General features: G+C 39.9%; 3 protein-coding genes across 9 annotated transcripts in view; 1 reads left to right on the top strand and 2 right to left on the bottom strand.

The window, feature by feature from the left end:
• Positions 1 to 3,857, top strand: part of c10h2orf69 (chromosome 10 C2orf69 homolog) — a 36,534-nt gene extending 32,677 nt beyond the window's left edge. For both annotated transcript variants that reach the window (XM_042494870.2, XM_042494868.2), the window contains exon 4: positions 11 to 3,857. In XM_042494870.2, the coding sequence (XP_042350804.2) occupies positions 11 to 488 (478 nt within the window). In that variant the 3' untranslated portion in view covers positions 489 to 3,857. The remainder of the gene's footprint in view (positions 1 to 10) is intronic.
• stk17b (serine/threonine kinase 17b (apoptosis-inducing)) lies at positions 3,683 to 21,875 on the bottom strand. Its single transcript, XM_042494960.2, has 7 exons — positions 21,287 to 21,875; positions 17,538 to 17,750; positions 15,158 to 15,296; positions 13,776 to 13,902; positions 11,761 to 11,809; positions 10,658 to 10,837; positions 3,683 to 8,924 (listed from the first exon to the last, which is right to left on the bottom strand). Exons 1-7 carry the CDS (start codon positions 21,406 to 21,408, stop codon positions 8,699 to 8,701), a joined length of 1,056 nt encoding a protein of 351 aa, XP_042350894.2. The 5' UTR covers positions 21,409 to 21,875; the 3' UTR covers positions 3,683 to 8,698.
• Positions 21,876 to 23,156: 1,281 nt separating this feature from the next.
• Positions 23,157 to 27,676, bottom strand: part of hecw2a (HECT, C2 and WW domain containing E3 ubiquitin protein ligase 2a) — a 62,598-nt gene continuing 58,078 nt past the window's right edge. For all 6 annotated transcript variants that reach the window (XM_088082919.1, XM_088082923.1, XM_088082921.1 and 3 more), the window contains one exon: positions 23,157 to 27,581. In XM_088082919.1, coding sequence (XP_087939045.1) covers positions 27,470 to 27,581 — 112 coding nt within the window. In that variant the 3' untranslated portion in view covers positions 23,157 to 27,469. The remainder of the gene's footprint in view (positions 27,582 to 27,676) is intronic.

Genomic DNA, 27,676 nt, shown 5'->3' with positions numbered 1-27,676 from the left:
CTGATGACAGGGCGCTGCTGAGCCACGGCATGGAGCGAGCCAACCTTCCACATCCTGTCCAGCCACAGGGGGGCGCTGACAGCATCCCTTCAGGATTCTCGCTGACGCTGGTGGGCTTCAGCAAAGGCTGCGTGGTGTTGAATCAGATGGTGTACGAGCTGGCCGGGGCCCGCGCAGATCCTCGGCTGTCGCACTTTGTGAAGCACATCTCGGACATGTACTGGCTGGACGGCGGGCACCCTGGCGGCAGCGAAACCTGGGTGACGAACAAGCGGGCGCTTAAGGAACTGGCTTCCAGCGGAGTGTCGATCCACGCCCACGTGACCCCTTACGAGGTATGTGACCCGATGCGGGCTTGGGTAGGCCGCGAGCATGGACTCTTCATTAAGATCCTGGAGGAGTTTGGGGCCTGTCCAAGTAAGAGGCTGCACTTTGAGGACGAGACCCCGTCCATTGAGAACCACTTCAGGGTCATCCAGGAGTTTTGAGGCTGGTGTAGGCTGGTTGTGAGCTCTTGCGTACAGATTGTCTTCTCTGCTGGTCTTACCTCATTTCTCTCTGATTTAAGGGCTCAGAGTTTAGAGCGTGTGACAGATGCTGGTGTTTCTACGGCTAAATGCACTAAATCCGAGTCTGATTGATTTGAGATTCTTTCTCCTGCTTCCTGAGGTAGAGTTGGGCCGGTCTACAAACTTTTAAACTACTTTGACGTTAAGCCAAATGCTGGAATGGACGGGTTTACCAAATTTTACCAGACGTTGCACTTGAGTGGAACATAATGAAACGATGTCCAAACAGCCACTGAGCCTCTGACTATCGCATAATGTCGGAGATCCCCGTCCGCAATGAATCCATTAAATACGCACCTGTTACATCACGTAAGCACAGCAGGTATCTGGGACTGAGCAGTAACCACTTTAAAGATGGTCGAGTATTCGCTACCTTCCTACGTTTGCATATTTTAAACAGAAAACACCTATACATATGAAAGGCCAAACGGCGACAAAACTTTAACATTTCATGCAAGAACTGTTGCCATGTCAATGTCCCCTTAGGTTTCTTAAGAAACTAATGCTGCCATGTGTTCTTTCGTCACCCCAAAAAACACATGAACTTTCTAGTAAGCGAACGGTGTGCGCTGCTCTGCCCCTCCCACCTCTACTACTTAGTCTGTTTATTAACAAACAGAATTTTATGTAAATCACATGGTCAAATTGCTTATTACTAGTGCTGTTTTTTGTCATGATGACAAATCATTGAATTAATTTACCGGTTCAGACGATATGCGAAGAATCAAATCAAACGATGGAGCAGCAAAAGCCAAAACTGACCCAGCTCTACCCAGAAATATGCAGGTATAAAATGGTCTTCCTTCTTTATTCTTCAGGCTTAATGTTAACGTTAAATTGTGGCTTGAGCTTTAAGTTGCTGTAGAAACGTCGTTATAGAGACGGGGATGATTCATAGTGTTTCAGTTGGATTTTGCTTACGAGGGATTTTTTTTCTAATTCAAGGGGTTTAAGATTTCGTGTAACGTGATTTATATTAAATTCTGCTGTTATTTTAAATGAATGTATGTTTGGCTGAAGCAGAGCGGCTCATTATCTACCTGCGCTTGTGTTGAGCGATTTTAAGACCCGTGAATGTCTGAACGTGTGAACTTTACAGAGTCAGGTTCACGCCTCATCAGTTGGTCTCTCAGTGATAAGTGATTGTATTCAAATGTTTGGCCAAAGAATGCAGCCACGTATTTGGTCTGTTGTCATTCCTTCAGATGAATCCCAATAGCGGACTGTCCACAGATAACATGTCACATAGCTGCACCTTTTAGTAGCTGTTCTGGAGCTTTCAGTAAAATCACATGATCTTTTTTAGCAAATGGTGTCTGAAAGTGACGACCGTGTGGACGCAAAGTAAGATCTTGTGAATGGCTTTGGCACTTAATCACTTCTTTGAAATATTAACTGAGCATGTTAACTTGGTGTCCAATTGGATCTGTTCCATACATGTTTTAGTTTTGTTTCAAAGTTAAACAAGAATATCTTCTAATTAATTAATAATAAAGTACTTTAAATCAACAATTAGTTTAACTAAACCAACATTTACCATGTTGTAATGAGATTTTTTTTGTTAAAATAATAATTTTGTCTTCAGGTGGCAGAAATGTGTTGTATATTCTGAACTTTGTTTGTTGTAAACATACTTGTTAGTTTTGTGGGAATGTCGCAGCATGTTTTAATTTCTGCGCGGCGTATTCCAGTCTGTATGATCTCTGTGAGCTTACATAGCATCTTTGCACTACGCTTGTGGCTGTAACTGGTTTTGTTGAATGTAACTTCGGATCATTCCATTATGTTTACTACTTGCTGAATGCTAAGCTGTTTAAAAATACAGTAAAGATTTAAGTCTTTTACGGTGTTTACAAAGTGCACAGCCAAGACAATGCCCACTATTTTGAATTTTCTGCTTGCTTATTGATTTAAACTGTCACCACTCTGTTCAGGTCACTAGTTAACAGTTTGTTTCAGATGTCTTATTGATGAAGGTTGGCATCCATAAGTGCTGTTTCGTTGGCACCTGGACTAGTTTCAGTTTCTTGAAGACATTTGCTTCTCATTCAAGAAGCTTCACTTCTAACCAACTGGAAGGGAGTGCAGGCTTTGTGTGTGCGACAGAATCGTTAAGGTTACAAATTGGATTTGTGTGGGTCGTTGGGGGTAGATGAGGAGTGAACTCAGGACCGCATCATAGGTGGGTGATACCTAATGTCGTAGGCCGCCTGCTCTGTCATTCCAGTTTGACATAGATAGCTTCTTCTTTTGAACCATCTGTCTTTTCTGGCTAAAAGCGTACATCGTGGACAGAGTCTTTACCTGAGGAGGTGCCATTTGCTCACTGAGGGGTTGTTCAATTTCCCCAGTGAACAAGTCTGTGCAGTCCTGGCTGGCATAAAGCACATTACCCTGCTTCTGTTCCTTCTTCTCCCCCTCTGCTTTTGATGGCACAGTCTCAGCTCCATGGTGTAGAGTTCTGATAACCCTCAGTGTGCTCCAGTGGGTGGTGAGAGTCCAACAGCAAGTACTGGTCTGGAGAGACCAGGCACAACACAGGAGAGCCAACTCCTCAGGTCAAGACTCTGCTGTCCACTTACATCTGCAGGACGAGGGACATTCCTTCAACGACAATGATGTACACTTCCAAACCAGAGAAGACATGGTTTGAAAGAAGAAGCCATCTATGTCAAACTGGAACGACCATCTTTGAGCAGAGGAGGTGGCCTACGATGCTACTTATCTGCCACTTACAATGCGGTCCTGAGTTCTCTCCCCAGAAGCATCAACACCCATTCACACCTGCACCCGTCTAGCCCCAACAAACCACACAAATCGCATTTGGGACAACGACTCACCTCACAAGTGACCTTAACGACTCTGTGGCACGCACAAGCACACGCGCACGCACGCACGCACGCACGCACGCACGCACGCACGCACACACAGAGTTTAAAGCCTGCGTTCCCTTCTGGTTGGTTAAAACTGAGGAAGCTTCTTGGATGAGAGGCAAATGTCTGAAAGTAGTCCGGTTGCCAGCAGGTGGCAGCAGTGCGGAAAAAGCAGAAAGCAGGAAATGGACTGTTCCACACTGGATCCACTAAAGACAACAACAAAGACATGACATCAGATATTTTCTACAACCTTTAATGAGCTTTCCCAGTTTGCTTTGTGATGCCTACATATTAGCCTGCAGTCAATCAGAATACAATAAAGATTTTTTTTAGTCATTTCAGATGCAATCAGAATGCTCATACATTAAAAAAATATAAAATGCAAAATAAACATACATCTCTTGAACATTTATTTGCTTGTGCTTGTGGCTGATTTGACTGGAACCTACAGTGTCCTTCAGTCAACAGGAATGTTGGATGACATCAGTCGCCTGATGTAACTGGTGCTCTACTTCTCTATAACGACCGCGGCCTGACTGCGAGCTGAGCACCTCCCGCTCAGACACACGCACACACACACACGGAGGCCACGAGTGACTTAGCTGCTGAAAATAACAGTACAATAGCTGTATAAAATAACAAAATCAACACCACCAGCATAAGTCATGTTGACACACGGACAATGGCGGCAAACACACGAGCCACTTTGTCAAGCATTTCGTCATCCTGCAAAGTGAGATCCCTGACATCACTGCACTGCAAAACAATCCGTCTTCTCTCCACATTACGCTGATCAGCAGGTCTTAAAGGGGTGGTTCAGATTTTTTGCAGTGGCGTTGTGTGGGGTTCTTATCCAGAGTCAGCGTGTTATATCAATGTCAGTCGGCATACCTCAGGTTTGAAGAAGCAGGCTGGAGTCTGACATGGAAGCTAAGCAACGTACAGCTGTGAATGGGGATCAGCAACAAAACAGATTTTAGCCACCTTAAAAAAAGTTCCACCTAAAACACCTATATCAGTTTAAGTGTATGTTATACTGAGAATATTTTCACTGGTTTACCTTACAGTCAGACAGCCAGTTTCAAAGGGGAAGTCATTATCAGCTCCAATTCCCCGCCTGCTCTCGTCAAAGCCAGACTCCACTGAGAAACAATACAAAACACAAACAGTAATTTTAACTCACTGAACACAGGAGCTGCTGGTCTACTGCTGCTTCAACCAGAGAGTTTGTGTTGTTGTGTCACTTTGGCATGTAAAACGGCTAGTTCTGATTCACCAAAGTCACACAATAACACAAACAAAAGAAATATTTGATGCAATGGTAGACCAGCATCTCCTGTGTTCAGCAACGATAAACCACTGTTTTTCTCAACGGAGTCTGGGCTGGAAGAAAGAGATATAACAACTTCATTTTAAGGTGTAAATCACTGTCTGACTTAAGTGTAAAGTGATGAAGATATGCTTTAGGTTTTATATAGTTTGTGCGCATCAACAGCAAAGATCGCAACAAAAAGACAGCACCTGTGTCTCATGTAAGCCAGACACCCTCCCATTACAAGTGTCCCTTTAAACTAATAGCTGACATTAATATATCCCATTAAATCAAAAACAATACCAGACACCAAAAAAGTTGGGGATTTTAGGTCTATTAAACAGCCAATGCAGAAAAAAACAACTACAACAGAAATATAAAGCAATACATAGACTGCTATTTACCTTTTTTAGGCAGGCCTTTTTTAGGTGGGCAAAATTCATTTTGTTGCTTCAGTGTTGGACTCCAGCCTGCTTCTCCAAACTGGGACCGTGCTGATTGATTGATTGATTGATCTACTGAATGTAACAGACTGACTATGGATAAGTACCCCATACAAACCCACTTCAAAAAGTCTCAACTATCCCTTTAACATCTATTTTACAGACACAACAGGAAAGAGAACACTTGTTTTCTGTGAGCTTGAGAAACTTGCATCAATTCGCCTCATTTCAGCCACAGTCAAGATTATTTCAAGACACCTGTCTGGAGAGGTATTAGAAAAAAGCAGAGTAGACTGAAAATACTTGAGATGAAGTAAGATTCAAGCTTATTTCCTCATACAGTAGCAAAAGAAAGCACCTCAGACAGATAATCTCTTCTATTCTTACAAGTGGAATCTGTCAACTCTGTGAGATAAACTACTTGTTGAGATGAAAACCTTTAACAGTGTGGTGTTCCAGTTTTTAAGGGTGACAGCATACGGATGAGAGCATGGCCGTGGCCGGAGACGCCCATCTCCCTCACACACAAAGGCCATTGTACCAGCTGGTGACAACAACAAACAAAAACACAATGTGCTCTTATTCGCTTCAGCACCTCCCAACAAAAAGAGGAATGTAGTTGGAGATTAAGAGCAAACAGAGTTGCCAGCGCTGCAATTTTAGGATTTTTTTCCATTCAAAATGAACCAAAGAATCCCAAGCACCTCATATTTCACATTATACAGTGATTCTGTCACCTTCTTGGGACAAACATCCATCACTCCAACTTTCTCATCACCTAAAAAGCCTTTCACGCCAACATATCTTAACATTCAACAACACAACTTTAAGGAATAGCATGGCAAAATCCACTGACTCCCAAAAACTACTCCTATTACGCTTCTTCCACACTTTTCCAGGAATGAATCACCATCCTCCGGACTTAAACCATCTGACTCATCACTCGTTTTACTTCCCAGTTCCACCTCAAAACCGTTGCCTCGCTTTCATCTTTCCAAACATTTCCACTCATTACTCATTCCACTGGAGCCACACCAGCTTGTTTAACCCTTTGAAAGCTCAGCAATTTGGCTGGATTTCTTTCAAAAACACCAGAAGAAGGCAATGAGCAATGAAAGAACAAATGACCAAAAAATCTACCAGCAATTAGTAAAAAGTACAAAGAAATTACCTGAAATTAAAAAAAAAAAGAAAAAAAAAGAAATAAAAGAAAATGACGTGGAAATCATGGTTTAAAAATTATGATAACTCTTTAACCTAATTTTGAGTATGTCATTTTGATAGTCATGAAAATAGTTTTTCCATAGAAAAAAAATAAATACATTTTCTAAATCTTCTAATTTCTTCCAATTTGTGGAACATCTCTTGCCAAGTTGCTCATTCCTTTTTTTTTCCTGTTTTTGAAAGAAATCGTACCATTTGCTCAGGGTTCAAAGGTTTAAATAAATGTGAAAGGCATCTGAAAGCAGCAAAAGAAAAGTGATGTTGCTCCAGGTTTCAAAGAGTTAAATAATCATCCTCTCCTGCCATAATCAGCGCCTCCTTATAAGACACATGAGCACATTATTTACATAAAAATATAAGTCCAGCACATAAATAATAATAATAATAATTATAATCATAGGCCTATGAGAATAACATTACGAGTACAAAACGCAGTGAGCAGAGAGTGAGCAGCATGCCCTGAGATGACAACAACAGGAATATCTGACTGGAGGCAGCCTGAGCCGACAGGACTGGAGTAGCTTTCTAATGAGAGGACACTGAATGGCTTTGGTGAGAATAACAGTGAACCTCTCAGGGGGCACGCAAACACACAGATGCTCAGAAACAGCTTTTGCTTATCAGTTCCAAATGTGTGCTTATGAAGCAAGTGCTAAAGTTTCTCTTGTTCAGGCTAACAAAGAGGAACTCGGTGTGCGGCTCGCTGAGGAAATCATTTGAGTAAGTGCGGGTGTGGCATGTGAACGACTGCATGAGTCATTGGGGTTTTTTTCAGCCGGTACAGTTTCGTGTTTCTATCGGACTAAAGGAGGATATACAGGAATAATTACCGTGGTGTGTTGTTCATGTTAAGCCTCAAAGACATTGGAATGAATGTGGAGGCCTATCAGTTCTTTGGCAGGTGACGTTGCTAAGGTTGGAGTTCTCTCTAAAACCCTGAGCTACGTTGAAGCCCTCATGCTGTTGCAGACGTTAAGAAAGTGACAGTTTGACAATGCAGACATAGAAGGAATGTATTATACTCATGTGTGACTGTGCCCTTCTGCTGGTTGTTTTTAAGGTCGAAGTGTAGCTTGGGATACAGCAGCATGTTTTATGATCTTACAGCGAGGCTAGGGCGGTATCACAGTAGTTCGGTATTCCAGGGTATTTAGAAATCCCAAAGGTTTTTCAGTACCCTTATAAATATGGGCGCTCCTCTTTCTATTAAACTTACTGTATGTAGTGCACAGCATGCACCACCAGAGCTAATTCTCTATTGGTGGAATATCAGCATGTTTTTTTCTTTTTTACATCTAACTTGGTGAATTAAGGATTTATTTTGACCCAACAGGAGCTAGTGATTGTTGGAACAGTGGACTTACTTACCAGATTACTAGCAAGAGTAACCAGGACTGTTTGAATGTGTTTTATGATGAGTTCATGAGGCAATTAAGACTAATCAGTCATCTGTGACCGAGAGGAAGTTGAATTCAAAAGCTGTGCGGTTGAATTTCTCTGTTAATTAGGAAAAGAAGGGTGAGAATATTACTTTTCTTAACATTTTTTGGGTATCTATTGTGTATGCAGCGCATTAGCCATCTGATGGAGGCATAGACTTATACCGTCATATACTGTATACCCCAGTGAAGTGTCAGGAAGGTATGAAAAATTAGATACCGCCCAAGCCTACTTACAATGAAATTCTGACTAACTGACATGAACACAGAGTCCTACATCTGAGACAAAACGTTTCCCCAAAAGCTGCCTATCAGCTGTCCTGAATACTCTTAAACATGCAAATAATTAGCACACTTCCTCATTGCAGACGTGCTTATCTCCATATCACACATTTCTGCTGAAGCACAACACTCAACGCTTAACCTTAAGCAGAGCGCTCTGAACTTCTTTAAGGTTTCGTGAGAAAATAGATTTAAACTGCACCAGAGAATTGCATAGATTTCCCTAGAGATACTCCACACTAGCCGTCATCAGTACAGAAAGAGTGGGCTTATGAAGCCCTTTGGAATTACCAGAGACTTTAACAAGGTATTAAATACTTCAGGTTAAACACACACTGCATTAACTGAGACATACTGTACAATTTTCACACTTTTTAACAGCGATGGATCTCAAAAAATGTAGCTGGTTATCTTTGGTCTGAGTAGGCCATCTTGGAATTCTGCAGATTAGTGGAATAGAAACATAATCTAAGTACTTCTGAGTGGTGGGCAGCAGATTTTCTAGAGGCTTAAAATATTTTTAAAAAGCTCCCTTCAATTCCTACCCCAATATTCAAAAGTCACCGTCTGCTGGCGTTTCCTCATCGAAGCGGAACTTCTTCGCGTGAGAGTGAGGCGACTCCAGGAAGTTCTCCTTGTCCTCAGGGTCCTCGGGTGGGGCCGCCCACTTGGTGCCGCAGCTCCTTTCACGGACGGTGCGCGGGGTCGTGGGGTCGGGGCTCAGACAGAGCTGCCACAGCCAGGGGTGGCTCATGCACTCTGCAGCGCTGGGCCGGTCCCTGCGGTCAGCAAAAAACACTTACAGTCAAACACTAGATTCAAGCAGCCTGAACAACTGCTGCAGCTAAACACTATTTTTACTGTTGATTAATATGATGGTTATTTTTCAGTCGCAATTTCTGAGAGCCCAAGGTAACCAAAAGTATATAAATATAATCTATAATTAAAGTAAATAGGCAAAAACACCACATGCAGAATAACGGCCAAAATTGTGACTTGAAGTGTTGTACTTGCTACATCAGCATCGTTTATATGAACAAAAACATATTTTTGTTTAGGATGCACTGAGTTATCATCCGAATATTGCTACCTGCAAATATTCTTCTTGCTGACTGCTATCAGCCTTTCAACACATGTTCACCGATGTTTTTCGGTTGTGTCACATCAATTTTGCACAGGATGACAAACAGAGCTCAAGACTAACTGCGTCCAGAGGACAATAGAAAACCTGTTCAACAGAAATTTTCCCCTGACACCTTTGGGATGAAAGGACACAGCAAACTCACTACTGACCGGTCAGGGGATATACCCTGTTTCTTCCCTTATGGTGCTGCATTGTGAACAAAGAATCTGTGTTGAAATCTGCAGCTAGTTAATGTTAGCTGTTAGCAACCTCTGAACAGAATTAACAGCTGACGGTAGTTGCACTGAGTTATATTAGGATGCATTTAAGGTCATAGTAAAAATGAGACATTCTAAGCATCCATGACTGTAACGTTATGTGTTCAAATGTAGTCTTGTAAATTGTAGTTTTTGGCAAAAACATGAATAAATACAACTGTCTGAAGGAGGAATTTGTTTATAATATCTAATATATATCTAATATAAATTAGATATTAGCGAGGGAATTATGATATATTTTATATAGTAATAAGGCTTCAAAGCATTTTTAAAGACGTTTTGTTGTAGTAGACGTAGTATAATTGCTTTATAAATACTGTGAAAGTAGCAAAATGCTCAATCCAGGGAGAAATGTGCACAGCGCGACTATATTATATGAGGATAAACTCAAGCTAATGTGAAGACCTGCAAACACGGACTGGTCAGAGCATTCTGGGCACAGTCAGGATGAGGGCTCTAAGTGACAGGAGATAAAATGGAACATTTTTGGCACAATGAATGCAGTTATATTCAGACAGACACTATGCGGAAAAATAATGTTTTTTGGACATTAAAGCACATGAACATGCTCTAGTAGAAACCCAAAATATAAAAATAAACCTGAAAATGAGTATTATATGGGACCTTTACAGATTGTGTTATAAATGTTACTTATTTATAAATTTTATAAGTGTATGATTGAATGTCTGCTCACTCAAAGGAAGATTAATAAAAGACTAAATGACTTTAAAGCAGTCAAGTTATTCTTTTTATAATGAAAATTAATTGCCTTCCTTGCACAAAAGGGGGAATTCAGGAACAACAAAAGAAAAATAAACATCAAAACATCTGTATCGGACCTGAATTTCACATGTGCTGCATCACTAATTATCACGTGCTTATTATTTGCTGTCCACTGTGCAGACCTGCAGACTGATCTGTGGGAATTCTTCACAAGGGAGCTCAGCTGGCTGAAAATAAAATATGACGTGACGGTTGGGCTGCCTGGTGGAAATCCATCTCATCCTTTTGTTTACATCCCCGTGCTAACTTTCCAGTCTGATTTCACCCAAAGCAAATCACTGTGTTTCAGAGATTTTTTAGGCGAGTTCACACTCCGTCTTGTACTCACTCTGGAGTTTTGACCAGCAGCTTACGGATGAAGTCCACAGCCAGCTCCGACACCCTGGAGAAGGCCTCCCTGCTGTAGTCCACGTTGACCTGGGACACGTTCAGATACGTCTCCTGTTTGTCGTCCCCGGCAAACGGAGACTCGCCCGTCACCAGCATGTACGCTATAACCCCAACGCTCCTGAGGAACACACACACACACACACACACACACACACACACACACACACACACACACACACACACACACACACACACACACACACACACACACACGACACAGTCAAAACAAGAGGAGCGCCTGTGGGCTGAATACCAGAGGACACACAGGGCGGCTCATTTGCTAAATGATTCTATAAAAAGGTCCTACATTCATAATGTGGGTCGCCACAAACGTGAGAACAAAGGTGACCATTAAAATAATTACACAAACTGTAAACAGCTATTCGCTTTTTTGTGGTTTTACTCTGTAATGGATCACCTTCATTTACACATTATTTGGTTTAGAGTTCAAATGAAAGAAACAACAAAAAACAATGTATGACATCTGCACACAAGTCATTATCGTGTGCTCTGGCAATGCCAATTGCTTTTAAATTACTGCACATAAATGAAAATCTTTATCTTTTAACATTATGATGATAGCGAGTAAGAAGGCACGTAGGAGAAAATATGTAACAGCAGATGAACCCAGGGTTGAGGACTGCATCGACGTTATTCATGATATTTATGTGATGGGGAAACTTCTATTTGTTTCAAGACTTGAGCAGGATAAGTTTAAAAGCTGTTGGGCATCTTGGACTAAATATATATCCACATTTAGATGTGACTTCACTTGATCGAAGAGGATACATATTTATAACATCACTTCCTTCAAGTTTACATAGAGCTACTCCAGTTTTAACTGTTCATAGTTTATTTGTGATTCTATTGTGTCTTTTCTATAGAAACACATGCATGCAGCCAGACCTTCTTTCAAATTATTATAGTTATAGATTTGACTAATTTCTTAATGTTGTTTGTTTTTTGTTTTTATTCCAATAAAAAATAAAAATAAATAAATAAAACATTGTTTCACATCACCACAAAGAAGAATGGACTCACCACAGGTCAGTTGCTGTTGTGATTGGCTCATAATTCAGGATCTCAGGAGCTGAATGAAGAAATTAAAGAAAAAGTCAGCTGATATTCAATGTTGCAACATTGTCTCTTTGTAATTTCCTGTATCAAGTCATACCTCATGTTGTTTCATTTCACCACTTCTGACATTAAAGTTATGTTTTTACTGTTGTGTCTTCGTTAATAGTCATAAATGTGCAAAATGACCACATTACACCCACAGAAGAGCTGCCAGAGTCAAATTCACATGGGAAGGCTAAACATGAAGATCAACTCTTGAAAAATCACTGTTTGAGTCTATTTGGACTCAGATTGAGGTGCTGGAGCTGAATCTTCATCAACAGAGGAAAAAAAGCAAATCCGCACACTCAAGTCTGTGCAAAAATCACATTTACTGTCCAAGTTTTCAGTCAGAGACCTTCAAGGCATAGTAGGTAACACAGCAGTATGAGGAGCTGTGAGAACACTTGATTAGCCTCTATGCAGAACGCTTGTGTCAGTCACTGAGTCTTGAACAGCAAGACATCAAGGGCAGTGTAGTCCTTGGAAAAGTGACTACAAAATGAACACAGTGTCACTCAACACCAAGCACAACATATTTACAAAATTTAAAAGTACAAGGTAAAAGGTAAATATATAAGTATTTTTTTAAAACATAGTTAAATTTTTTTTTAAACATTAAAATTACATTAAAATTTGTCCTTGATCCTGCTATATCTTTGGAGTTGAAGAATGAGTTGATTAAATCACCAGCTTCTATGAAAACTCAATTGAACTATTAATAGATTTATAATTATATTATTAGTAGAATAATAATTATAATTGTAACAGTAGTTAAATTCTAAATTATTATTATTAAAATATTATTAATTATTAAAATTAATTTCAAATATAATTTTACAATGGAATAAATAACAATAGAAATAGGTGCTATATAGATATCAGGCTGCAGCCGTCATATAACATAAAACATATAAGATCTATTAAAATTTATTAATAAGAAAACACTCATGTTGGAAACCTCATTCAGACCCAGTGGTTGCAGTGTTCCTAAAGATTGGATCCAAAAAAGCTCTCTCTGGCATAACTTCCTGTCTGCACCCCCCCTCTGTGGAGTGTAATCTGCTCTATGCCCTGGATCCTAAGGGTTATGTGTTTTGCCTTGAAGGTCTCTGACCGAAAGCTTGCAAAGTAGACACGATTTTTATTAAATCTAACTAAACCCAAGCAATCAACACTCTTTGTTTATTTGTTTGCAATTTCTTTTGTTTGTCTTTTTTAATTACTTGTTTTAAGCATATTTATGTTCCTAACTTTTGTTGCTTTCTTACTTTTATTCAATATTTATTTCAATGTCGTTGTATTTGATTTGGTTGTATGTATGCACTAAAAGGTGAATAAAGGGTTAAACATGATTACATGATTTTTCATTGATTTGAGTGTGCGGATGGGCTTTTAAGGCTAAACATGAAAAAAAAAAAACCAGAAAAAAAAGAATTTGAAATCTCAAGGTTAGTCACTTTGACCTATGACCACCAAAATCTAATCAGTTTATTGTCCAAGGGGATGTTTGTGCCAAATTTGAAGCAATTCCTTTACTACATACTTTAGGTATCGCATTCATTAGAATGGGACCAACGTACGCAGGGACAACCTGAAAACATAATGCCTCCTGCCACGGCTGTCACCGGTGCGAAGGCATAACAAGACAGGCCGAGGTTTCTTAATGTCTGTATGACAGCAAGGTTGTATTTAATGTTAATACCTCTCTCCATAAGTACAGTGAAATTATGCTATTGAGAAAAGCCTAAAGCCATAAACTACAAATACTTATTTTCTCAGAGACCTACAAAGGTATCTCTATTAGCATTACATAAGATAGGTTTCACTTTGGACAACTTCTCCTGACTCTCATTACCTTTCGTGTGGTTTGCTGGTGCTGGCTGCTCCTGTCTGAGATTTCTGAGTAATCAAAGCATGTTTCATAAACATTACCTTACCCACATATTCAGGTGTGCCAAGAATCTCTCTGAGCTCTCCAACCGCACCCAGTCTACGTGCCAAGCCAAAGTCGACGATTTTAATGTCTCCTGGAGGAGACAGGCTGGTCAGGAGAATGTTCTGTGGCTGAGGAAGAAACAAAGAGGAAACACGGGCTGAATATCATGTAGAGAACACTGGAAAGTACTGGAAATATTATTGACACTTTAAACTCAGAACTTATTGCTTAACTCAACATAACTCAAGTTCTCTTTGAACACCTACTCAAACATTTTGCCCTCTGAAGAAGAAGTGTTTACCTTTCTGCAACATGATTATTGTTTGAGTGCTGAAAATATATTGACCGTGGGACATTGTGTAAACACTGCCATTATTCAATTATTGTATCATTCTCCACAAGAGAACATACAGTGTGTTCTCCTTTTGTTTACACCAAAACACACCAACATATTTAGGTTTTTTGAGGCCAATCAGTATCTATTGTATGTTGAAATAACCTGTCATGTAAAATTCCAGCCCTGGAGAATTTTACATTGGCATTGTAGTGGGGTTGAGTGCTACGTCTTTAAAAAAATATTGCTACATTTTCAGGCTACATTGCAATACACAAAATAAAACTCAATATTTCAAAATCTCCTCTAAACTACTGTGTGTGCACCACTTAAATACATAGTTATTCATGAACTACATTTATGATAAAGTTAAATAATGTACAGTTATAATGTATTGTTATTATTAAATTAATCAAAACGAAAGGTGCTTTTATTTTGAAGCACCCAGTGTTGATGTTTTTGCTCCTTTGTCAGAAAATGCGACAGAATAGTCGCAGTCTGGAGTCCTGCAGATACAAAAACAGGCCTTGCCTGCTCACATTATCGCCCAGGATTAAGTGATCTGGATGGGTGGAGGAGTGTGTGTGACAAATCATGTTTGAGAGTCTTTCTTTTTGTGTGAGAGCCAAAACGCTGAAGCGAGTCTCATGCTGGTGGCTTCAAAGAATGATGTTAAAATTTATACTCGATGTTCATGATTTAGTCGTTTTAAACACCCCGTGTGGAACACGCCATGATACAATGAGTATAATCAATATATTAACCCTGATTAAAGGAGTATAAAAATATCTCATTTGCCACTTTGCGTTCTCACTTCGCCCTGGGCAAATAACTGTTACCACCTATAATCCTATTTGTGGACTTAACTGTGTCATTAAAAAAGGAAACTGGGGTTTTGAGCCCACAACCACTCTTAACAAAAAAGTACACAGCCAAGCACTTAGGGGGGAAGTTTGTTGTGAAGCAAGTGAACATGCAAAAACAGATTCCCTCAACTCCAGCTACATCCATGCATGTGATTTTCTATGTGTGCATGTGTGTGTTCAGACCTTCAGGTCTAAGTGCACCAGGTTGCTCTGGTGGAGGTGGTGGATCCCCTCCAGTGTCTGCCTCATCAGACGGGTGATCTGGGCCTCTGGAAGCAGCTCTTCAGACACACAGTGGTCAAATATCTCTCCACCGGCGGCACTGGCCAAAGAGAAAAAACACTGTAAATACACACACACTTTTATGAAATGCTTATCTCCCAAAATGTCCAAGGACAGTAAATTCTACACAATTCTGCAACTTCAAGGACAGTTCACCCCCTAATCAAAAATAAATATTTTACGTCTTGCTTGTAATGCCATTTATCAGCCCAAATAATTTTGGTGTGAGTAGCTGAGTGTTGGAGATATTAGCAGTAGAAATGTCTGCCTTCTCTCCAATACAATAAAACTAAAGGGCACTCAGCTTGTGTGCTCAAAGTGACAAAAAAATGCATTCAAAGAACTCAACATTAAAGTCTCTTTTCTGAAATCATGACCCAATTACTCAAGATAATCCACAGACCTTGTTGTGAACAGTTTTATGTAGGAACTATTTTCTAGTTTCTACCAAACTATACCCGCCATCTGGATCACCGCCGAAGGAAGTCTAGCGGCGTCCTCCTCTGGTAGCTGAGCTGTTATATTAGCCAGCTCAGTGGTGCTAGGTGTGCTAGCAGTAGATGCATCCTCTTCAAGCAACCCTGACAGTACATGAGACAAATAATCTGTGATAAAAATCATAGTTCTCCAGCTCCTCCTCATCCTCTCAATGGAATTTGAAAGAATCCACCACGCCTGAATTAAAACACCATATCAGAGTGGTGTCCTGTGTACAAAGGCAATGTCCTTGCAGCAGTGGCTTGGATTTGCTTCCAGATTGTAGCCCTTTCTTGCATGTCGCCCCCCTTTCACGCTCACATTCGATACTGACCAATAAGGGCAAAAATGCCCAAAAAAAGTGAAAAAAACAAACAGACAAAAAAATAAAAACACCCTATTAAAGTTGAGGCGTCTCTAATACACAGCAAACATAATTAACAACATAAACTTCTTTGAAAGTGATAGCATTTAGTCATTGTCTTTCCTCTTAACTTGTCTTTGCCATGCACGCTGGTGTGCACAAAAATGACACTGCATTAGAGACTCTGATCTCTCACTGAGTGGTTGTTTTCGTTCTTGGATTCTTGCAAATGTCATTGGAAGCAGGAGGAAGAGGCGGCAGAAGAACCACATTTTTTTTTTCACAGATTATCTGTCTCATGTACTACTGTAAGGATATAGTGACATTTTCAGCAAATATGACCATTTCTTTTTCTGAAAGTTACCTACTGCAGCTTTAATGCAGTTCTATATGTTCCACTTGTAAAAGCAGAATAGACATAGAATTTATATACAAGGATAGCAGGGTGGCCTGATGGTTTTACAAAAAGTCCACAAAAGTTGGCGCATTCAGACAACAAAAAGGCGAAGTGCTGGACAAGAGAAGAAAAACAAAGTCTGCACACTAGAATATGCTCCGATGAGTATTTAAAAAAATTACCATACAAGTAACATTTCCAGCTAGACGCTCTTCATCTGATGAATCTGATCTAGCGTGCGAGCTTTGTTTTTTCTCCTGGCCTGATGGTTTTACCGGCTAACCCACAGCCAGAGGGCCACTGGTTTGATCTTACATGTCCTGGCAAAGTCTTATTGAGCAAGAAAATAAACCTTCCTCTTTACTCTCTAAAAGCACTGAAAGTAGAATTGACAGCTAAAGTTGACAGAGCCCTAAAATGGTACACAGAGTACAAAGTTCACCTAATTTCATTACATTTCTGGTTACTCAAGTTTCTAAGTTAGTATCTTTTAAGGCTCTTTTTGAGCTGTCCAGATTGTCTTAGATCAACAGGTTAGTTGTTGAAGTCTTTGCTCTCAGGCAGGGATTAAAGTGCCTCAGACAACAAGCATTAAAAAGTGGTAAAAAAACAGCAATTTACTTTATGGAAACCCCTGTGTTTTTCTAATTTACAATCTGAGTCACACTAGTTTCTATTTTGATGGCACAAAGAACACGATGATGCTCTGGGAATTTTTATTTATTTACGTCATCTACATTTGGAGTTTCAGCTCCGACTGCATGGTGATTTGGCTACCATACCTTTGAGTGTTATAACAAATCCTGAGAAACCTGTTAGGAAGACTGAGCATTACATAAAATAGCAGTGACCGTAGCAGCTCCTTCAGATTGGACAAACAGGACTTTGCCCTTAAAAGGCATTTACAGGATCATACTGCTGTTTGTGCATGTTTTTGTTTGTGGTAGAAACATTTAACCAGGGCCACGTTAAAATAATGATTATATATTATGTAACATTAAAAAAGTGAAAAGAACATGTTACTGGCTCTGTTGTGAACTCACTATTCCAGCAGTAAGACAATGTCGTGATCTGTCTCATAGGCAGCGTGCAGGTTGACCACTCGGGCGTTGTTACGGGCCGTCTCCAGCACGGCCATCTCGTGAATGACTTCAGCCCTGCAGTCTCGACCTCGCCTCCTCTTCCGGAGGAACTTGGCAGCGAACACTTTCCCTGTGGCCTTCTCCACACAGCGCTTGACCACAGCAAACTTCCCCCTAGAAAAGGAGAAAGTGGATGTATGGTAAAGGAGCAGCCTTCAGTCAGACAGTATTCAGCAGCATCATTAACTAACAATATTAATAATATTTAAATGAAACTATTGCACATTTTGTTAATTTCTTCTTCCGATATGTAAATTTCCATCTTTGATTTGTAACATTCTACATAAAATTGAGTGATATGAAATTTAGTAAAGAGTTCCACATCAATGTCAAAAAAAATGTAAAGACATTTAAATCATTGGTCGACTTGTCTGGCTGATATTCCTCACATTGTATAAAAATATGACACATGGTATTCCTTAATTTGCAGTTGAAAAACGAGAATGTGTCACAATATATGTTATCAGAATACTCAGTATATTGCAAAACATTTAAAATTGCAATAGCATTATATTGTGACTTACATTTTGTGACAATTGTATTGTGGGTACTCGTGATGTGATGATTTCCCCCCCAGTATATTTTTATATGCACAATCTATATGCTGAAGGGGGATGTCTCGCTAAAAACATCTGTGTGGCAATAATAAAAATTATAGACTAAGTGCTGTCCTGATCTTTACTTAATTCATATCCACTTTAAGGATAAAGTACCCAGTCAAAAAAAAAAAACAAAATTATGAGCCCATTATGTATCATTTTCTTTTCACCCCCAATATATTTCCAGCCCTCATGACATTGCCATTTGTAAATGATTGCAGCATTGGGACAATGGCTCTATACAATGACTGGCATTAGATAACGTGTGTGTTATCTAATACCAGTACATTCCCAAACAGCTTGGTGTTAATGCTTCTGTCATGTCTGGATCAATGAGGTCATTGTTGGGTTGTTACTCAAGACTGGGAAGATACAAGGATATCTACAAGATTTAAGTGTCAACAATCATCTTGGCTGATGAAGCTGAAAACCAACAATTCAGCCCTACAAAATGATCAAAAACACACAGTGCCAATGTGGTGTTTGTGTCACATAATATTCTGTGGTTTTTCCATGGCTTATCACCTGAGCTATACCTGAACAAAAAGGCCAGCAAAAAAAACTCAAATTCTCCTGAGAACTACCTTCCCATCAGAAACAACAACCAAAAAAATAAAAAACCCATTGCATTCGGCTGATGTATTATGCAACTATTGGAAACACTTCTCTCAAGGCCTTGTAATGACTGCGACAAAACAAAAACTATTTAAATCTAAAAATAACTGCATAACAAGAAACCCAGAGCATTGACTGTGAAGGTTACAGACCCAGAAGGCCTTCTCTTAAAGAACAGAACAATAGCGCTTAACAGCTCCTCTGCAGCACCACCCAACACTGTTACAAGACACATTTTCATGTGGTTGCAGCATTTAATATACATTCATTTTTCAAAGCTGATAGCACAACATGATGCCCTATGTTCTGTTAAATATTCATGTCTGTCTGTAGAATCTGGCAGCCATTCATAAACTAAGTTAATTAAATGTTGGCTCACAGGGGTAAGGTAAAGTAAAGTGATGGGCAAGTACTCAAATACCAATGCCCATCCCCACTATCTATACTCTATAAAAATAACTGTATTCTCCAAGCACTAACGGTGTCATGTCAGGGTATTTTCTCTTGACAACACTGTTCAACTTGTTTTATAGACTGAATAACACCCCTTGTGAAAAGTGAACTTGACGCATGCCAAACTAACCAGTTGGTTGCGAACTTTATCTGATATTTAAGTGTTATTAAGTGATATTTATGTTTGTCTGGCCTCTTTTTTGTTGTAATTACAAGGGTTGAGATTTGCATCTGAGAATCAATCATAAAGTAGCTGTCTGGGCTGTAAAACCAAAACAAGCTAAAACAAGTTGCAAAGTGGGTTTAATTTCTGTTACTATCTTTTTAACTCTACAACAGAGCCTTCTCATATTACACCGTCACTTCAATCAATGTTAATATAAAAAACACTGATTAATGCATGTTCAACCAATTCAATAAAAAATATTGACACATTAACTGACAGTACAAACAACTGAAAGTTGCAGCCTGACAATGCAATAGGTAAACAATGTGCAACAGAAAGTTTCAGCTGTTTAAGGTCGCTGTATATTCATTTAACACTATGTTGTACCTAAGTTGAGAAAAACCAAACATTCCTTTAAAGGTCAAAAGTGGAAGTAGATTTGCCCTCATGCTTTTGAAAATATTGCACCTCAGAACTTCCTGTTTTGCCAAACACAAATTAGAGAACAGAAGTGGCCTGTACCATTTCTTCTTTCTAAAGTCTGCTTTCCACATGTGCTTGTTTCCTTCCTCCTGTTTTGAAATCCGTATTATACAGTGCATGCTGCATGACACATGACTTCAAACACACCTCAGATATCTTATGGTATGATCATCAACCATCAGCTGTTGCTATGGCACACACACAGTGGCAAACACATGACAAAGGTCTACTGTAGCACAATGGAGTCAGGTCCCCTGGCACTGCTTGGCTCGTGTTTTTACAGTGGTTACAGCTTACAGTCCAGAGTCCACACACACATAAAATTAGTGCATTGAATAACATGATCTGTGCTATTCATGCATACAAATAAAGACATTATAGACCATGTAAACCTGAATGTATATTATTATAACTTGTTTAATAAGGGGGATGTTAGTCTCTGCAAAAGAAAGATATTCAGTTTTCCTTTTAATGTTTCTGCTGCTAATATACAATATGTGGCACTTATTTTGATTTCAGTCTCATGTTTAACATTGTCTAAATCTGTAGTGACAACTAAGTGTAGTTAGCCTGTTTAGTCTAAATACTCAGTCAATTACACAGAAACTCACTGTCAATTGTAACTATGTGAAAATACATTGTATGTTACTGGCTGGTGTTTTTATGTAACAAAGTAATAATTATTTGTTTCAGTACCTGAACCAAAAACTGGGGGAGAAAACAATGAGAAACTTAACAACACATGGCCCAAAAAGTAGCAAGAAATAAGTTTGTTTTTTTTTTTTAAAAAAAGACTTGAAAATAAGCAACAAAACAACTTGGAGCAACTTGGTAAGTTTTCCTGATACATACAAAAACAGAAAAACATGTATGCATAGTTTTTTAATCAATAAAGTAATAGTAATAATAAACAGCTCCGTTGGCTCACCTCTGATTTGCTGTATTGATCAAAGCTGTAATGTTAAAATGACAGTTTACTATAATAAAGCCTAAGCTATAGCAAATGACATAAAATAAGTAATATTGATATTTCATAAAAAGAGGGGGGAATGAGGGGAAATATAAAAAAAACATGTAAGAATATGAAAATTTTAAAAATATGTATATAAAGTAAATACAATATATAAATAATTTCGAATGAAATTATGTGAGTACTTAGTAATAATAAGTGCTGAAATCATTAAAACACACCAAAACACACTTTGGTTAGTAATAAAACCAAAGTATCAAAGATAGAAAACTAAGGGTTTGAGTCGGGTTTACAAAGGGGGACACATATTCACGAGATAACAGTGTTCGACACAGCACCGGGACAACAGTTGTGTTTCACTCACCTCCCGAGCTCTCCGGTGATTTCATACACACTCTCCATGGGCTCCGTGCAGATCGAGGTCTGGATGTCGCTGAGCAGCCCGGCAGCCAGTCCGCTACGACTGTCCAGCCGCCTCCGAGACATCTTCCTCTCCGGTCGATAACGCTCTCAGTCCTGCTGCAAGCTAACCGGGGGGGCTGGATAGCGTCCCGAAACGCTCAGTCAATGAAAGACGAACGACAAAACTAACCTAAATGTCTATCTAACGTTTACAGTGCCAGCTCGCGTTAGTTACATGTTAAAGTGAGCTCAGCTGTCACCATACTACCGTTCAGTTTGACTACTTTACCGACTCCGGTTAGCTCAACTGTCGCTAACTAAGTTAGCTCGATGGTCAATGTCGCGCGTTCAAAAGTGAGTTCTAAAGATTTTCCTCCGCTAAACTGAAGAAAAACGGTTAGTCTCTAACCTCTAACTCTACAGCAGCGGCTCCGGTGGTTAAACTATCCAAACTGCCGCTGCGGGCGACTATTGCTAAGTTCATCTGGAGACTTTTCGGTCATTTTCACATCCCTCTGTTTGACACTCTCCCGACACGTCACAGCCTCGCGCATGCGCACTGGGCTTATGTTTGAAAGAAGCGAGGTGCAGTTTTTTGAAACGTGAATGCCGTTTTAGCAGCCGTGTAACCGGTTACGTTCATCATTAACTCCCCGGCTACATGTGACAGCGGCTGCAGTCAGCTAAACTACAGCAGTCTACTTTCGCCAATTAAAGAAAACGAGACACAAAGTTCTGGAAAGACCAATAAAACAAGAAATAATTTAAAAACACCAGAGTACATCATTATAAATAATAAGATTCAAGTGCCTGAGACATCATTAACGTTCAGTGGCAGAAATATGACAAATTAAATCAAAGTTCTTATCTTTTTATTTATTTTAGGAACTGATAGTTCCTAAACAAATAACACAAATAATTTTATAATCTTTTTAAGTGCTGGGAGGGAGTTATGTTTTCCAATATGGCTTAGGAAAGGGGCACTCAACTTTGTTTGCACTTTTGCTATTTTAATAAGGATTTTTAGTTCAAAAAATTTAAATCAGTTAGTGATTAATTTTACCTTTTATATTTTATCTCTTTACTTCTTTATGGTAAATGTGTATCCTCTGTTATGTTTTTATATTTTATAGTTCTGTAAAGCACTTTTAATAGCCCTTTTGTACAAAATGTGCTATACAGATACAGCTGCCTTGCCTGTATTTTTTTAGAACCCCAAAACCAGCAAGTGAGTTCGAGAGGCACATTTTCTTTAAAAATCTCCAAAGTCACCCCATTTATCATAGTTGGAAACTGTGAAATATGCTTCTTAATAGTAATAGGATCATTCATTTTCCAGTCACTTGGGGGAGTCACTCAAAGAAAAATATTTGTGGCTCCAGGGAGGGTCATGATATAAAAACAAAAAACAAAGACACGAGCCACCCTTTACTCTGATAAATAAAGTACAGTTCCTTATCTCACAATAACTTTGACAGTATCTACAAGTATTTCATTTGTGAGAAATCTCATCATTCCTGTTCACATTTTGTTAACATAGAAAATTACCTTTTTTCATTTTCATTTACGTATGTTGTCAATAGCTGTTTTAATTTTAACATACCATAAATATATCTTTTTTTTTTTTTGCCTTTTCTAACTAGCCTAACTTAAGTTGTTTGGGTTTAAGAGAGGATGTAATCATCAAGGAGAGGTTGCGACAGCTGATGACCCTGCCAAATAGGCTGTGTTTTATAATCAACAGTAAAGATAGTATATTTTGTCATTTTACTCATTCAATTTGGTGCAAACTCTGGTTAAAAAAAGGATAAATCAGGGTCATGTATCACTGGTCAAAATTTGCCATTTGTTCTCTTTTATTACAATCATCTGGGTGAAATGGAGACACTCATACAGGAGCTTTGCATAGAGTGGAATTCTGAAAACCGGAGCTGTGTCCTGTCAGAAATGTTCTAGGAAAGACGAGAGGTGCGACTGTCTTCATCTGGATGTGAAGCGAGTAATCGATCTTACCAGCCTTCTGCAGAAAAGCGTCATTATGGAAAACTGACTGAGTGAATGTATATCCTAACGTGAAGCGTTTGTTGCCCATGCCACATATCTGCCCCTCAAGCAAACATGAGGTGATGCTCTGTACGGATGTGGCCGAAGCCAGGAGTGCGATGTGTCTGTCAGACAGAAATAGAGAGCAGGCCTAATGGTTGACTTTGCAAGCCCCAAACCTTTGGTACATTCGGTGCAAAATATATATTTATACACACAACAGGACAGACATACATATACATCTATATACAAAGAGACAAACAGGACCGCACACATGGTACACATACATGTGCTCTCACGTTTCACAAAATCAAAACAGCCCTATTGATTCATTGCTGTTTCATGAGCAATGGACCATAACCATCGACCTATTACTAAGATAGGCAGACACGCACATGTAAAAGTAACAACATTTTTGAAACATGCTGCCGAGATCCTCGCCATCACACTGTCATAGAGATAACAAACCGCTGCATTTGCACTTTGTCCATTCCCAGCGCTAAAACTAAAAGCACCTTATTCCCCACGTTTTGTTCCCATGAGCTGAACACTCCAAGGTATGACAGTGCCAGGTAAGCATAAGGCCGCATGCCTCAAAGTGAGCATCACTACCAAAGTGACGCACGACTTAACCAGCTCCCTCACCCCTTTTTCTGAATGGATAGCGATATCCTCATGCAAAAAAAGCTAGTAAGGACAGTGTGTTGCACTATTTCAGCATGCAATATCGAGCTATAACACAACGCCATCTAGGGGTCTCTGCCCCGGCACAGCTCACAGAGCTCACCAGGGAGATCCCGCATGCAGTATTGGACTGGAAGGAGGGAGGGGGAGGGGGGCTGGGATACGAAAGTCTGCCTCCACGTCTCGCATCACATGTGGGGCTCTCTAACACTATTCCAGCCCCTGTGATGTGACTCCAACAGGACTCTGTACAGAAGGTGTAATCTGGCATGCACCCCATAGAAAACGAGTATGTGTGTATGTGTATCTGTATCTGTGTGTGTGTGTGTGTGTGTGTGTTTGTGTATGTAGGAAAGTGTGTGAACTGAGGGGTCCTCAGGGTTTGGGTCGTGCACTTTTGAGAGTTAGATGTTTTTATCACATGCTTTGAAGACAAAACTATTGCCTGGCATGGACTTGTATGCCGAAAGTTCTAAAGTATAATATCAATACAGCCCTAAAGGCCGGTGCTTGTTCCTGACAACATCATCATCATCATCATCACACCTGGTCAGGTCATTCAGAAAGGAGGAAATCACTGCTGCTTTGCTCTGAGGAGCCATAATAATAACAAAACACCATACTGCCCCCTTGTGTTGATTTTTGTTTGGGTAATCGAAACGACTATTACTTAAAGGGATAGTTCAGATGTTTTTGAAGTGGGGTTGTATGAGGTACTTATCCATGCTCAGTATATTACATACAGCAGATGTCAGTCGGCATGCCCCCAGTTTGGAGAAGCAGGTTGGAGTCTCACACAGAAGCAAAGCAATGTGCTGCTGTGGATGGGAACAACAGATTTTAGATTTTTTGGGGGGCTTTTTTGGGGGATCTGTGGCAAAGGGTTGCAGGTTGGAGTTGAACCACTGCGGTGATTACACAGCCTCTGTCTACCAGATGAGCTGTCGGGCAGCCCAATAAAGCATATTTTAGCCATCTAAAAAAATACATAAAACAGTTTAAGTGTATGTTACATTAAGAGTGTTTTCATTGCTTTACCTTTCTTTCAGACAGCCCTTTCTGACAGGAATGCAGCTTCAGTTCCCAAACTATGCTCTCCTCAAAGCCACCAGACTCCATTGGCATAGTCACACAATAACACAAACAAAATAACTGATCAAGGCAGCAGTAGACCAGCAGCTCCTGTGTTCAGCAATATTAAATCAGTTTTTCTCTGTGGAGTCTGGCTGTGAAGAAAGTGATATAACAGCTTTGTTTTTCAGTTGTACATAAGTATTTGTGTTTAGGTAAAGCAGTGAAAATACTCTCAATACAGCATGCACTTAAACTGACACAGATTTTTTTTTAGGTGGGACTTTTTTGGGGTGGCTAAGATATGTTTTGTTGCTGATCCCTCCCACTCATTCAATTTTATTATTTCTAATATGCCAAATAAAATGGAAGAGTAAAAATTAAATATACGTTAGAAAAACAACTCCTTGAAACCCATCAAACATTTTCAGTAAATAACATTATTATATTATTATAATAATATATTATATTAAGTATTTTATGTCTGAAAAGACGCAGGAGGACGTACGTTTCTAGCAAATCCTACCCCCATTTTTTATTTTTATAAAAAATAAAAATGATTTTACACATGACTACTCGCAATTTCTGCCCCAGTACTCACCATAGACACCTTGATCAAATCAAACACAAATTAAGACAAAACAAGAACAGAATAAGAAACACACACAGACACACACACACACATAAAAAACAAAAAAGAAAATCCAAAGAAAACACATCAAAACAAAAACCAGCAGACCTCATCCTGCTTCTCTAAACAAGAGGTGTGACATCTACTGTATGTAATATACTGATTGTGGATAAGTACCCCATACAAACCCACTTCAAAAGAAAAAGTGAACTATTCCTTTAAGTTTCACCATCTCTGATCTGGTCAAAATACAATAGCTTCCCTCATGAAATTCCACTTCACGGTCAGGAAAACTCAAGAGGCACTAAAAAGGTCCCAGCGCTGCACCCTGACCAGGCACTTGGCTTGTGTCTTTCACCTGCATCCTCATTCCTCAAGCAACCGTGCCTCGTTTGATTTCCTTTTTGTGTTTTCTCTTTGTGAAATCCTCCTCATTGAGCCGCACAGAGCTGCTTGAGGTTCATACATTCAGTCACTTATTTGGTACATTCATCACTTTCATAGTTGGGAGGGGATTACATCAGAGAGGAGGGCCTTGCGTGTCTTACTTATGAGCCGACATCATCTGTCTGAAAGTGCACCTATTGCTCATGATCAATGTGTGGGACTGTTTGACACTTCTATGCGACTGAAGTGCGTCTGTAGATGCGTCTGTACTGTGGAGTGAGTCACTGTAGGAAAGTGCGCCTGCAGCATCAAGGCTAACGCTGTAACACTGTATGCACGTGTTTGTGTGTGTGAATACCTTACTGAGTGTGTGCAGAAACAAGGGCTGCATGTCTCTGATGTGTCTTTCTCGCCCCTGTAAGAGCTCTGACGCCGCGGTGTTGAAGGTAACAGTCCTGACCAGAACCTGCCATCATTATCACAGAGAGTCACTGTCCATGTTTTGTGACTTGCTCGCCAGCTTAATCAGGAATAAAGAAAAAAAAAGTGGAATTTCAGTCTTAGAACAACTGCTTCTAATAATATTTGTGTATGTTTCTGTGCACACAAGTACTTCCCTTGCTCTCTGAAAAAAAGGAGGACCAGCCAACATCCAGCTCTAAGCCTAAAATGTCACATCTGATAACATACAGATAAAAAAATCTAGGGGGAAAGACTGGTTTGCACCATCAATAAAAATGTCTGTGTTTGTGTGTGTTTTGTGCAAAGGTGATTAGAGTATGTGTGTATTATAGTTCATAATGTTGCAGCCCCAGTGCAGAAAGGACACAGTTTAGAGGTCCAGAGAAGGGAGAAGGGAGCTTGGTGGTTTCTGAGCAGCTGTCTCTGAGGTGCAGGTTGGAGGGGGAGGAAGAGGAGGAGGAGGTGCTAGAAATCCAGTAAACAAGGCCATTAACTGAAGAGATAAAGCACACATGTGGCTCGACGAACAAATGTCACTATGAAAAAAACTGGAAAAAGAAATTGTACTGTACAGCTTTTTCAAACCGTTGCTCCAGTTCTCGGCCTTTTCTTCCAGAAGGTGTTTGCTTGATCTGCTTCTATTGTGAGAGAAAGGCAGAGAATCGGAACCATGCCTGCGTGCTAAGTGACCAAAAGCCAGTCAGGGAGGAAAAAAAAAACAGCAGAGTTGTCCACGCGGGTAGGAGTTGGGGTTAGTTGCCATTTGAGGATATAAGTTTTATTTGCCATGTCTCTCCTAAGTGAGAAAGGTGGGATTCCAGTTGATTCTTGCTCCTAAGTTAAACCTGGGCGTGAGCTGATTTGAGGTTACTCCAAGCCAAACGTGCTTGTTTCCTCGACAGCGGTGACCAGCTTCTCGTAGAGCATGGAGAAGGAGGGGTAAGGTGGGAGGTCCAGGCGATTAAAGCAAGTGTGAGCCCTATGGAAACGCATGGAAACACACACACACACAGGAAAAGGTTATCAGGCAGATAAACATGGTGATGATGTAAGGCCTAATATCCTTTTGTTCCT

Source organism: Plectropomus leopardus, chromosome 10 (assembly GCF_026936395.1).
Source record: "Plectropomus leopardus strain MGB_pleo_1.0 chromosome 10, ASM2693639v1, whole genome shotgun sequence".
Lineage (NCBI taxonomy): Eukaryota > Metazoa > Chordata > Actinopteri > Perciformes > Serranidae > Plectropomus > Plectropomus leopardus.
This window is presented reverse-complemented; position numbering and strand designations above follow the sequence as displayed.

Coding starts and splice junctions, on each gene's coding strand:
- stk17b (XM_042494960.2), bottom strand. CDS start 21,408: ATGTCTCGGAGGCGGCTGGACAGTCGTAGCGGACTGGCTGCCGGGCTG. Junction 15,297..17,537: donor ATTGTCTTACTGCTGGAATA/GTGAGTTCACAA, acceptor CTCTTTGGCCAG/TGCCGCCGGTGGAGAGATAT. Junction 13,903..15,157: donor TGGTGCACTTAGACCTGAAG/GTCTGAACACAC, acceptor TTTCTTCCTCAG/CCACAGAACATTCTCCTGAC.